This window comes from Girardinichthys multiradiatus, chromosome 9 (assembly GCF_021462225.1).
Source record: "Girardinichthys multiradiatus isolate DD_20200921_A chromosome 9, DD_fGirMul_XY1, whole genome shotgun sequence".
Taxonomy (NCBI): Eukaryota; Metazoa; Chordata; class Actinopteri; order Cyprinodontiformes; family Goodeidae; genus Girardinichthys; species Girardinichthys multiradiatus.
Genome location: NC_061802.1, coordinates 36,923,575 through 36,936,428, shown reverse-complemented (window position 1 = coordinate 36,936,428; position 12,854 = coordinate 36,923,575). Strand labels below are relative to the sequence as shown.

The following is a 12,854-nucleotide window of genomic DNA, read 5'->3' as shown; positions in this document are numbered from 1 at the left end:
CTGTCCTTGCTGTCCTCTCTGACTACACCGTCATCATGGATACAATTATAGCTTAGATGAAATGAACACAACATGAGGTCTAGCCCATTAAAAGGTTATGAATCTGCAGATATGCCTTCATGTAGTGTGTGTCTCGTTTCTCTATTTTAATTACTTCCCACCTGCTCAAGGTGATAACCAAACTGTAAGATAGAAAATTCAAGATCAGCATGAAACAATCTTTTCAAGACTCAAAAAAGCAATTTATTTAGCTTTTAAAGCTGTTGGGGTGGGAGTTAGGTATCACATCTGCAGCTTATTTACACCATTATTGTACTTGTATTCTTTATCTTGTGTACAAAAATTCTCCATCATTGTATACTTTGACATCATAGCTAAGTTTGCTTTCCTCCTCCTGTGTATGATGATCCTTCACACCATACAGTCATAACAGTATGGTCTGAAGGCAAATTTGCATCAGTCGCTTAGATGCATCTGGCACATTTGCATCCCCGCTGTTATTCACATCCTACATCTTTGTCCACTAAGTGCTGCATCACTCTTTCCTCCTTTCTGTTGGTTTACTACGTCACTTCAAATTATATCTGCTAATTGGTCAAACTATTAAGCTTCTTGATGCGTGTGATCACAGTGCCCCCAGGTCGTGGCACGAGCGGGACTTCTGTCTTAGGAACTTGCCCACTTCTCTCTCCCGCGGGTACCTGGGCATCAGGTTGGTGAGGAAACGTTTAGCACGTGTGGTGATGCTTTCTCGTTGACCTCCTCCACACATGTCCTCTGCGCTGGACCCTGGGGGCCATGGGGGCTGGCCTCTGGCTAGTCGCACAGCGGACTCCAGGAGCTCCGGCGTGCGGTGATCCAGAGAGGCTGAGATCTCCAGATACAGACAGTTATAGAGGGCAGCGCTGGACATGGCCTCTGATGGAGAGAATGGAGAGGACAGGGACAAGGTCAATAAAAGAATGCCACACATCTTCAGAGCAAAAGAGTTTGGTGCCATCTGTGTAAGAGGTGAATGTGATAACACTTTTATTGCCAAAAGGTTAAGAGCCTACTGCAAAAGCAATTTTTTTATTTTAGAAAATTGTCATTGTTTTGCAAAGGTATTCCTAAGCCTAGAACTTTTCACACTTTGTCACTTTACAACCACAAACTTGTTTTTTATGTCTAAGACCAACAGAAAGTAGTATATAAATAGGAAATGGAAGGGAAATTATGCATGGTTTTCACAATCATTCACAAATATAAATCAGAAGTCTGGCATGCATTTCTTTATAGCTCCCGTAAGTAAATGCTTTGTAAAATCAGCTTTCACTGCAGTTAATGCTGCAATTACTACAGCTCTACTAAGTTTGCACAGCTGGAGACTGAATTTTTTGTCTATTCTCCTTTGCAAAATAGCTTAAACTCAGTCAGATTGATGGAGAGCATCTGTCAATACATATAATTCTGAAAGGCATGGCACACCTTTCAGAATTATAGGTTTAAAAAGTGTTTAGAAAAACATCTCTTCCACTAAGACAAAATGCAAAAAACATCAAAGGATGTGAATACTGTAAAGCACCAGATGCCCATTTTAGGGATTGTACCTGTTGAATATAAACAAATACAGCAACTTATAAAAATGACAGAGGTGTAACAAAACTGAAACTTTTGTAGCATTAAAACATCTACTTACAGCTGAAATTGCATCACAGATTTTCAAGAGTAAAAAATTAAGAAGTTTAACTTAGCAAGACAAACTAAAAAGAACATAAAGAAAACTGGGAACATTTAGAGAATTAGCAGAGAGACATACAATGAGCCAGGATAACAATCCCTCCTGCTCAGCTGAGGTCTTCAGACCCACTGCTCTGTTATGGAAATGCTGTCATCAGTTTAGGGATGATGCTTTAAAACATACTGGCAGTGGACTTTATGTCCTAACATTAGGCTGGGAACAGCCTGACCCACCCAAGCAGGAAGCTACCACTCCATCAAATAAGCCCTGAAGACATGGTGAGCACATTCAAACCTCACAAAGAAAGATCCCAGCAAAGAGGTTTTAAGCTGGAATCATGCTGGTTTTACTCAGCAAACTAACCTTTTCATCACCATGCCAGTCTACGGGAAACAGAAAATCTATTTCTAAAACCATCAGGTAGAAACCTAGCTTGTCCACCAGGACTGAATATACTTGATTTAAAAGACATTAAGATGGATCAGAGAGATGTGTATGTATAGAGTCTGCACAGCTCTGGATCAAACAGAGAGTGGGTGGACAGAATCTTTGCTAGCAGTGCTCCAAGCAAGTTAGTTTGGATCTTTAATGATTTTTGGAGTTTCTATCAATTTTGTACTGCATTTACATAAGGACATTTTCTTATCAGTCAGAGACAATATAGTCTAACTGATTTTGCTACTAACTGCACATATTTTGGCACCATTTCAGTCACTTGCTGCACAAGCAGTAAACCGTAAACAATATAAACTACGGTACCTCAAAGACCAGAGAGACACGTTACATTGAGAAGCTTTACATAATGAACGATGCAGTCATATCCAACTGCAAGGAGTGTGCTTGTTAATTTAAAATGTATCTGTTCCTGTGTAAAACGGGAAGCTGTGGTTTAATGGCCGAAAGAAAGTCCGCCATCCTACAGTTTTGATTTTGTATATCAGGACATAAGCACATGAAATGAACCGCAATAACTTGCACCAGTCGCTTCAGTCAGGTTGAGGTCTGAAGTTGGACTGAGCCTTTGCAACACCCTGAGAGGTGTCTTTGTTCACATATTCATTCTGCTGGGTTTGGGATCATCTGGTTGCAAGTGTGCTGATCTTTAGATGTTGGACATATGATACCACATTGGACTCTTGAATACTTTGGTATACAAGAAAGTTAATCATCATCAGCAACTAATGTCCCTTTTCCAGTGGCTTGATTTGACCCTACTCGACTCCACTTGGCTCGCTTTCCGCTGGCTCATGACTGAGAAGGTGCTCAGGTCCTGTGGTCAGAAAATAAACCCAAATCACCATGCTTGACAGCAAATGTGAGCTGTTTCTGATGCCATGCTGCGTTTGTTTTTCTTTAAACATGGAGCTGTGCATTATGGCCAGACATTTCTACTTTAGTCTGACGTGTTAAAAAAAATAGTTCTAGAAGTCTTGTGCTTTGTTCAGATGAAACTTTGCAAGTCTAATTAATGCTGCCATATTTTCACTAGAGAGAATAGACACTTTCTTTTAGGTAACCCTTCTAAACAAGCCACACTTGTCCAGTCTTTTTTTAATTGTACTGGCACAAATGGTCATATTTGAAACTAACTGGGCCCTGTGGAGTCTGAGACAGAACTCCTAGGGTTTTATTTTTGATTTTATCTGTCATCTTTGGGTAAGCTTGCTGGAACGTTCACTGAGATTTGTAACTGCCTGAATATTTTCCACTTGTGAATAATCTTTCTCATTGTTGATTAATGGATTGACTTGTAATTGTTTTACAAATGCTCTTATAACTCTTCCCAGACTGATGGACAGCAACAAATGATTCTCTAAGGTTACTGCTGACATCCTAACACCTTGGCATTGTGTTAAACACGTGTGTGCTCCAAGATAGCAAACTGCCAGAACTCCTGCTTTTGTAGGGCTAGTCGCACTTGCTTAATTAAGTACTTATTTAATAAACCTGCTGCTACTTTCCCTCTCAAATCCTATGAAAGTAGCAAGGGTGTAATTACTTTTTAACACATACCTTTTTAATTTAGGCCTCTTTTTATTTATTTGATGCACACATGAGGTTAGATTTAAACAAGTAAAAACTTGTTAAAGACCAGTTCATTTATGCTACTGTATGTCCTTAATACATAAAACACAAGAATAAATAATACGGGAGTACTTTCTTTTTATTTTGACTGGACATACACCATTAGGATGTTTTTGACATTAGTGCCAATGGTGTTTATAAAAATTGATGTGATGTTTAACCCTCATGTAATGGAGCTAATAACACACTCTGTCACACAGGCTGAATGCTGTTAAAGTGTTATGAATGTGAAGAGGCAGCACACTCACTATGAACGCTCTTCAGCTCTGACTGTAATCGTGGCACCCTCTACACTCCCACACTTCGATGAGACATGCATTTTACATTTACGTTAGTGTTTACGGCTATTAAAATAGCAGGAAATTCCACCACCTGGGGTGAGAGCAAAAACTATAGGAGAGAAAAGGGAACACGGTGAAGATGGAAACCGGAGCTTCCCAGCACCTTGAGCAGTGACCTCGCGCGAGCGAACGAGGTCACTCTTGTTACCGACGAGGATTATTGGAGTCTGAGGCTGAGTTTCTCTCAGGAGGAGTCGGAGCTGGGCTGTACGGTGGAAACTGCGCCTGTCGGTCACAGAGAACACCAGGACGCACACCTCACACTGGAGAGCCGACAGGTCCTGTGGGAAAGAAAAAAAGTGAAGACAGAGTAATTTACAGCTTCTTAGACACTGAAACATTCTGCACTTCAATAAAATGTGAAAAAAAACACACACACACAGCTGTCATGAGATATTCCCAGGAGCTGCTGCTTTATGGAATAAGATTGTCTCAGAAAAACAGAGCATTGTATTTCCCATCACACAAACCTTACTGCACATGCACAGGAGCTGCTGCTCAAGAAGTTCCAAATGTTTTAGAAAAACACATGCTCTGTTTATCCAACAAGACTGGGATAATTCTGGCCCTTTCTGCTTGTCTTATTAAGCAGGTTGAAACTGTGTCCAAGTTTCATCCTTCTTGCTGCTAATTTGTGGTGAAGTTGAAGAATTTGGAGGCAGTCATTCTATCAACTTTGTGTACTGCTCCATTAACACTGGCAGTGAAACAAGCATATTTAACCAAATATTAGTGGGGGTGTGTATATAAATATGTTTGAGCCTTTATGCATAATTCTGACCACTGATTCTGATTACTAATTTCATTTATGAGTCAAACAATGCAGCCACATTCTTAAAATGAAAAAGCATTTCTGAAAATGCTTTTTCATTTGAAATATGGTAACGATTTGCTTCCATAAGTGTGGACTAAAGAAAATGGGAACTACATTTAAACCTATACATCAAATTCGTATTTGTGCATTGTTAAAAGTCTAAAATAATATGGCATTCTGAATGAGACTGCAACTGGCAGACAACCTGAAACTATCAATCTGAAACCAACCTGTAAAAAATACCAGAAAATAAAAAAAACACTACTTTAGGTAGTGCTTCTGTTGCCCATTCTTTTTTCTTTCTTTTTTGAAACATATGTCAATAACTAAGGACCAGAGCAGACCCAAGGAAAAGCAAACTAAGAAGCTAAATTAGCATAAAGAAACCACCAGGGGTCCCAATGAGCAAAAGAACTATCACACCAGTAAAGTTTACAATTATACATACGTTGTACAATCTGGGTTTTTATTTCTGCATATGTTGTAAAATACTTGGATAGGTGAGCATTTCACAATTAGTATAGGTGTGATGATATATTGAGCTCACAAGATGTGACCATTAACAACACTGGGTTCACAAGAACACAAGAGAAATCTTTTGCATTCTTTTTGTGGAAAGACAAGTATCAAATTGTTTGTTTTCACAAAAAGAGCAAAAGCTTCACAATACAAACTGTGTTTTGTAGAATCTGTAATCAGTGTGGAATAATTCCTTTTAGGTTTGAATAGTGCCTTTGTATCATGCTTTTAGCCTGTCTAATTCAAATGTGGAACCATTGTAAACAAAGCAATGCTAACCTCACCTCCACCCCACTACATCCACCCGTTCTTTTTCACGGTCCTTTCGTTCTTTCTGTTCACACTCCACACCTCAGATTTCAGGTACAGCTCGCAATTCTGCCATCTGCAGAAGTTCTCGGATGATTACATTGTGGGCTGCATCAGGAAGTTGAATACAGAGGTGTGGTAGACAGCTTTGTGGAGTGGTGTGGACAGAACCACCTGCAACTTAATAAAGGAAAAAAAAAGTGCTGCGGGTGGACTACAGGGAGAAGAGCAACGACCTCGGTCTCTTACCACAGCACCTTCAGTCGTAGACTGATACCACCGAGGTGCTCTAAAGAACGCCGCTCTATCTGCTCTGCACCTTATTTGTTATATACTTCACATTTGATATTTGTGCTCTGTTATTTTTTATATTCTCTTATTGCATATTATTAGGTTATTTTTTACATCGTGTGATTCCTTGTGTATTTTCTTTTGTATTAATACCTTGGCAGAAGAATTTCCTGCGGGATCAATAAAGTTCTTATCTTGTGTTGATTTATGGGTCTTAGTTTCTTGTTTGTGCACACAGCCTTGGCCAATAAAGCTGATTGTTATTCTTCTGATTCTGATGGAAGGGCCCCAAAATAAATTCTGTTTAGGGCCATATAGGTTTGGTCCACCACTGCTAAGACCAACTAAAACCAAGCTTTGGAGTCTTATCATATAAACGGGCAGTGTCTCGAACCTCAAATTTATCTCCCATTTAAGAACTACCACACCAAAAAATGATGGACTGCAGCACAGAATCCTGAGTCTTTGGTATTTTCACACATCTAAATCAGAAACGTTAATGCAGTCAGCTGGCACTCCCAGTCTGTGGGCGGCTCAAGCCAACACTCACGCAGACGCCTCTGAAACGTACTCAAGGGAAAAGAGGAAGAGCTATGCAAACAACCCGAGAGCGAGCGCTCCTTGCTGGAACAGATGCACATGCTGCAGATTTACTGTCCTCTTTTTGTCACGATGCTTCTCCTGGCTGAGCACTTATTTATGCCATAGTGCTGACGAGAACGAAACAAAAACACATCCAGAAATGTTCTCCAGATTCAGAATGGGAGCAGATTTCATACCACTTGCTTGAACATGCAGCAAAAATATTCCATATGGTGCATTGTTCATTTTTCTGTTTACCTTTAAGATGCTTTAATGTTTGGATTGGTAGTCTGTCTAAAGTAGTGTGCATTCTAGGGTGAGCTCAAATTAGGATTTGTTCAGCAATTTAAAAAGCATTATTTTCTTCATCCAACCCCTGCAAATAAATTGTGTTTTTATCCTTCACTACAACTCAAACTTCCTCAACCTTCCTCCTAAAGGAAGGAAATTTAGGCCAAGTGGTCTGTTTTGAGCATCTCCCTAACCAAGCCAGGATTTAGGTCAAAGAAACATACAGTTCTGTGAAAAGTATAAAATGTATCTGAGCTCATAGGTTACAGCTGCAGAGAGGTCTCAGCGGCTTAATGAGGGAGCCGGGAGCAGAGAGGACCCTGAAGTGTTGTTTGCCTCACCTGTCTCCAGTTGTCATAGATAATGATGGTGCTCTCCTCATCATCCACACTGACTGTGTGCACATAACCCTCCCCTAGGAACGAGGACAGCATCAGTTAGCTCTCACATGATACACACTCTTATTTATTTACTCTACACAGGTTGCCCTATATTATATCTATATTATTCTTGTCATTGTTTTGTACCATCAGAATCCACTGACGCAGTCCGGTCAATGTCGCCGGCGAAGGCGAGAGCCAGTGAGGACTTCCCAACTCCGTTCTGACCCAGCAGGGCGATCCTTAATGGCCCGTCACGCCTGCCCTCCACAGAGACAATGGGAGTGTCATCCAGGGCTGGGCTGAAACTGAGTGGTGAAGGAGAAGCCCCGGCTGCTCCTGATGTCCAGTCACCGTCATCATGAACAGCTTCTTCTCGTCTGAGTTGGTGCTTTATTGGCAGAGGAGTGCTTCCTCTGCGGACCGTGGGGGTGCTGGGCAGAGTCATACTGTCACACTGTACAAAAACACAGCTTGTGTTAACACATAACATTTTCAAATAACGCCTCTCTCTTGTATCAAATAAGGCAGGATCCAATACTTTACTTTCAAAAACCGCGAAAACCAAAACAAACAAAGCAAAGAAAAGTACGGAAATGTGTGTTTGGTAGATTATTTTGTTGCCTATTGGCAATAAATCTTATACAGTTTAAAATTCTGTTTATTTCAATTTGAATAGTCCCGCATTTGTAAGGAAAACACAGTCGTAGTTTGAGCAGCAGAGTTGGGTATGCAGGCTGCACCCATGAAAAACTCAGTAAGACCTCTTTGCTGAAGCTAAACAGCTTATTCTGCTATTGACTCTTGTTTGGTGCTGTTTGTTGCATTGGATGATTAAAGCTTGAAGAAACACAACACATTTTCAATTTAACAATTTATTTATTTAACAAACAGCCTGGCACCTCCTCCTCATGCTGGTCACCAGCTTGGTCACACACTGCTGTGGGATGGCGTCTCATTCTTCAACTATAGCATATGTTGTAAGTTAGCCAGTTTGTTTGTGTTGGTCACTTTGGCATGAACGTGCTCAAGATGATCTGACAAGTGTTAAGTGGGATTGAGGTCAGAACTGCAGGCAGGTTGTATTATCCTTTCCACTCCCAAATTCTAAAAGTAGTCTCCGCTCTGAGGAGACGAGCATTGACAATGAGGGAGACGCCACCCCACACCATCACACTACCTCCACCAAAAGATATTTAACATTGCTAGAGAGGATTCGGCAAGTTTTTCAACTGAACTCTGCTGCTCAACCCACAAATGTATTTCTGTTACAAACGTGGCACCCTTTAAGTGGAAATACACAGGCTTCTCACTGGTGTGACATTTATTGGCAAGAATCTTGTCAAAATAAAGAAATAATCCACTAAACAAAAATGTCCTTACTTTTTATGTCTATAGTTTATATGCAAAAGAAAACAGTTCCCACATAATGAATGAAGAATAAAGTCATCACAATTTGCTTGCAACACAACTGATTACCAAGGACAAATTAGTCAGATCATCTGTAAATACTTAATATACAGCAGCAGACATTCCAGTGGTTATGGTCCAATCTGGATAGTATTTGTCACTCATGCAAGCTGTGTGGGGCTTACTCTTTTTATCATGCTAGGTAAGACAATGTTTGGGGATCTGCTAGTTCCAACATCACACTACTGTGACATCTGAGAGCCTGGTGAAAATTTGTCAAGTGCAGTGAATGCTGTGCTGGGAACAAGACGCCCTCTGTGTCTGGAAACGTTCCCTGACAGTTTGGGCTGACTGTCAGAGGTTTCAGCAACTGCCTGTAACACTAGATTGAAAAGCTAATCATGTACATACCCATTGCTTGTCTGCATGTGGGTAACACACAGAAAATGAGACATGTTTAAATAGAAAAAGGCAGACTTGTTATATAAGCATCATTTATAAATAAACAAGTAGTTTGTTAATAAAGCCAAAATCTAAGTACGCCTTAGTTAATTAGTAGTTAGTTATAAGGTCGACGTCCTCCTGATCAACATCTGCTACTTGCTTACTCTCTTTTTAGCTCAGCTTTTGGTCTTTACCATTTCTTCAATGGAGTTTGCTCTTTCTATTCAGTTGTTACCAAAAATAAGAAATGAACTTACTTCCCTAACATTCTGTATTTATTCAACTTTCTCTGGATTTCTATGTGATTCAGTCTTTCACTCATCGGATAAACGTAGCGACAAAACTTTTTTTTTCTTGTTTAAATTTTGTGGCACTAGTGGCCTTTGTTTTGCAAGTTGACCAACAGGAAATGAGGTGGAGAGAGTGGGCAAGACATGTATCAAAGGTCAACAGGCCAGGATTCGAACCCCTGAAGGCTGCGTCGAGAACTGCATGAACTGTAGCCTCCCTACACAGGATGCCATAACCAGGATGCCTGGTGTAATCCATTGCTTGCCTTAATTTCAATGGATGAGATGCCCAAAGTGGTCAGATAATTATTAACTGAATTATTAAAAAAGTTAATTGCGTAGTAAGCCTTCATCATCCTAAGGTAGGTGAAGTACCTACATGGCACAGCATGAGATTAAGTAATTATTGGATTATTGATGTGATATTCGACTCAGAGTTGCATTGACCATCAGCAGATGTGTGGTTTACATAGAAAGTAGAGTTTGTGAACCTCAGGTGGCAGAACATCTGTTGCAGCTTAGTTTATGTGCTGCACATAACGTGTATGCTTCAGGAAGGTGATGTGGAAGCATCATTGTTCTATGGTGTCGTGTCTTTCAGTGCCACTGAAATAACTGGGTGATGTGAACTAGTGTGACAGAGGTATTAGTAAATGTTTTCAAGTTCCTGTACACTAAAAAACAATTAATTTGACACAAGGACTTGTTCAAACAGCTCATACAAGGCCTGGTTTTCATCAAAAAATTGGAAATTATATCTTTATTTAAGTACTTAAAAATGAATCAAAGCTGAATGTCGTTTGTTTTAAGGCAGAATATTCTCGGCCCCTAAATTATTCTTCAGTAAAGAATTTGACCTTTTGGCTGAATAAAATGGCAATTACAAATCAATGAACTGACCATTTATTCTAACCACTAAAAAAGCAGGACACTCATCAAAGATCATCATTTTAGCATTTCATGAAGGTGACTGCATTTTAAAATTCAGCTACTTGGGTGTAAGCTTTTTTCCAGGTTTAGTCTAAATTGACACAAATTAAATAAAGGAGCTATTGCTGCCACTAAGTAGACATACTCTGTTTTTCATCCCAAAGCCTTTTTCTACTGGCTCAGAGCTTATCTGTTTAGCTGTGTTTTTCTTCAAGACTAAGCCACCAAAGGAGCTACTGCTACCATTAACTGCTTTTTTTAACATGCTCGTTCAGGAGGAGGGATTGCTGGAATGTCAGTAACTTGAGTTTCTTCAGACAGAAAACGTTTTTACCAGTGTGAGTAATAAACTGAACTTACCTGCACTGTTTTATGAGTAGGGTTGAATTGGCTGTGTAGTTCTGTATAGAAACTAGATCTGTTTTTCTTGTGGAGCGCCCTGAGGTGACATTTGTTGTGAATTGGCACTAAATACATAAATTGCAAATTGAATAGTAGCTGTCTTCATTTTTTCGATCAAACACATGGCCTTGGTATCATTTAAAAGCTATTTTAATTCTCTTTCAGATGAAATAATTTGTTTTGACATGTAGCGCTTTAGACAATGTTGACATACCAACAATTCTCTCTCAGGTACAAAAGAATTTGAAATAAAAGCAACTGTGAAAATCCACCATTTCCATCCTTTTCAGCATAAAAACACGTTTTAAAATATTTAACGAAGATTACAAAGGTAAATGTTTTGGAACAAAATTTATTTTAAAACTTTTATCATTGAAATAGCAAAATTGTGTGAAAATCTATGATGCTTATGTACGACTACCCAGCTAGGTGGAAGCCCACTGCTAAAAACCTGCGGCCACTCAGCAGTTACACAATAAAAAGGAGTCACTGTAGATTTAACATGTATACATTACAGAGGTAAACAATGATCATTACCTACTACTTTATTCCTTTTCCCAGAAATATCACAGTTTTGTAAAAATATATTAACACTGATGTAGGACTAGCCTGCCAGTTGATAATCCACTGCTATTTGATGCCAATTTAGTTTCTCAGCTCAATACAGTCCTTAATACTAAACAAAATAAGAAAACTAACAAAGAATGTGCTAATAGTAACCTAATATATATACATACATATATATATATATATACATACATATATATATATATATATATATATAGATATACATACATACATACATACATATATATATATATATATATATATATATATATATATACATACATACATACATACATATATATATATATATATATATATATATATATATATATATATATATATATATAGATATACATACATACATACATACATATATATATATATATATATATATATATTATAAAACTACCCAAAATAACACTTTAAATTCTGTGGCCCCTTCAAAAACATTGATATTTCTATTTTTTACCACACTGAATAGTCACTAAAACACTACAGTTTATAAAAACTTATGGACACCCACTCTTCACCCAAATTTAACACACACCTTTATAAACGTCCTTACATACAGCCTACACATGGTCTACATGACTCTGAATACTCAGAACCCACAACAGCGTTTCTAATAATCTGGTTGAGTCATTCCAGCGGGTTTATTGGGGCTCTCGGTGCCCCATACCCTCCTACCTTGGAGCCATTCTCCTCGATGCTGAGCCTGTCTTCGGGCACATCTGTCGGCATCTGCAAGCTGAAATAAAGCGATCGGGCGAGAGGAGTCCAGAAGACACAGAGGAACACCAGGATCACCGCTCGTAATCTCCAACCCAGTCATTTAATGAGCCCCAGCCCCACTGGCCCGGTCTGATTTCTCACCTCTCAGGTGTCTGTCGGCAACTACAAAGTAAGCACGGCTCCCCTCTCTCTCCCTCTCTCTATATTTTCCCTGGCGTCCTCTCCCTCTCTCTCTCTTTCTCTGTCTCTCTTTGTTTCTCCTCTCTCACTGTTTTCTCAGGTTATAGGGCCCAGGTCCAGCTCTGCAGGCAGCACCATAATTCACCACTTCGGTCTGTCTGCTGTGTGACTCACACCTTCTAAATGCTTTCCAGAACCAGGTTTCCTGCTGAGGAGGAAGGATGAAACTGGCAAACAAAAGAGCTTTTCTGCAGGTATCTGCTGCAGATGCACGCAGTTCATTAATTAAAAAACAGAGCGGTGATGTAGTTTGACAAAAAGCAGGACTGTGGAAAGATGGTCAGTCACGAAGCCCTCATTAACCACTTTTACTGGAGATTAAGGCAATGTAGAATATGACCCCTAGAGGGCGGTACAAGACAAGAATTTTCTCTACTAATTGGTCATTGTGTGAGAGTGACCATATCCTTAAGGGAAAATGCTAAATGTACCAGATTATTGGGATATTCCTTTAGTAAAAGATTTATTACTGTCTGTCTCATGGTAGAACCCATGGCCCTACGAGGC

General features: G+C 39.4%; 1 protein-coding gene across 1 annotated transcript; it reads right to left on the bottom strand.

Moving 5' to 3' along the window:
* Window positions 1–220: 220 nt before the first annotated feature.
* On the bottom strand, window positions 221–12,622 carry LOC124874356 (GTP-binding protein REM 2-like). Its single transcript, XM_047375690.1, has 5 exons — window positions 12,063–12,622; window positions 7,480–7,789; window positions 7,294–7,367; window positions 4,250–4,427; window positions 221–918 (listed from the first exon to the last, which is right to left on the bottom strand). The coding sequence occupies exons 1-5, from the start codon at window positions 12,114–12,116 to the stop codon at window positions 626–628; spliced, it is 909 nt and encodes a 302-aa protein (XP_047231646.1). The 5' UTR covers window positions 12,117–12,622; the 3' UTR covers window positions 221–625.
* Between the last annotated feature and the right edge of the window lie 232 nt (window positions 12,623–12,854).

Bases quoted from the DNA above. Each gene is read 5' to 3' on its own strand.
- LOC124874356 (XM_047375690.1), bottom strand. From the start codon at position 12,116: ATGCCGACAGATGTGCCCGAAGACAGGCTCAGCATCGAGGAGAATGGC. The intron at 4,428-7,293 runs GTGAGGCAAACA...TCTTTCCCACAG, and splicing joins TCTATGACAACTGGAGACAG to GACCTGTCGGCTCTCCAGTG. The intron at 919-4,249 runs GTGCTGGGAAGC...TCTCTCCATCAG, and splicing joins GCGCGAGGTCACTGCTCAAG to AGGCCATGTCCAGCGCTGCC.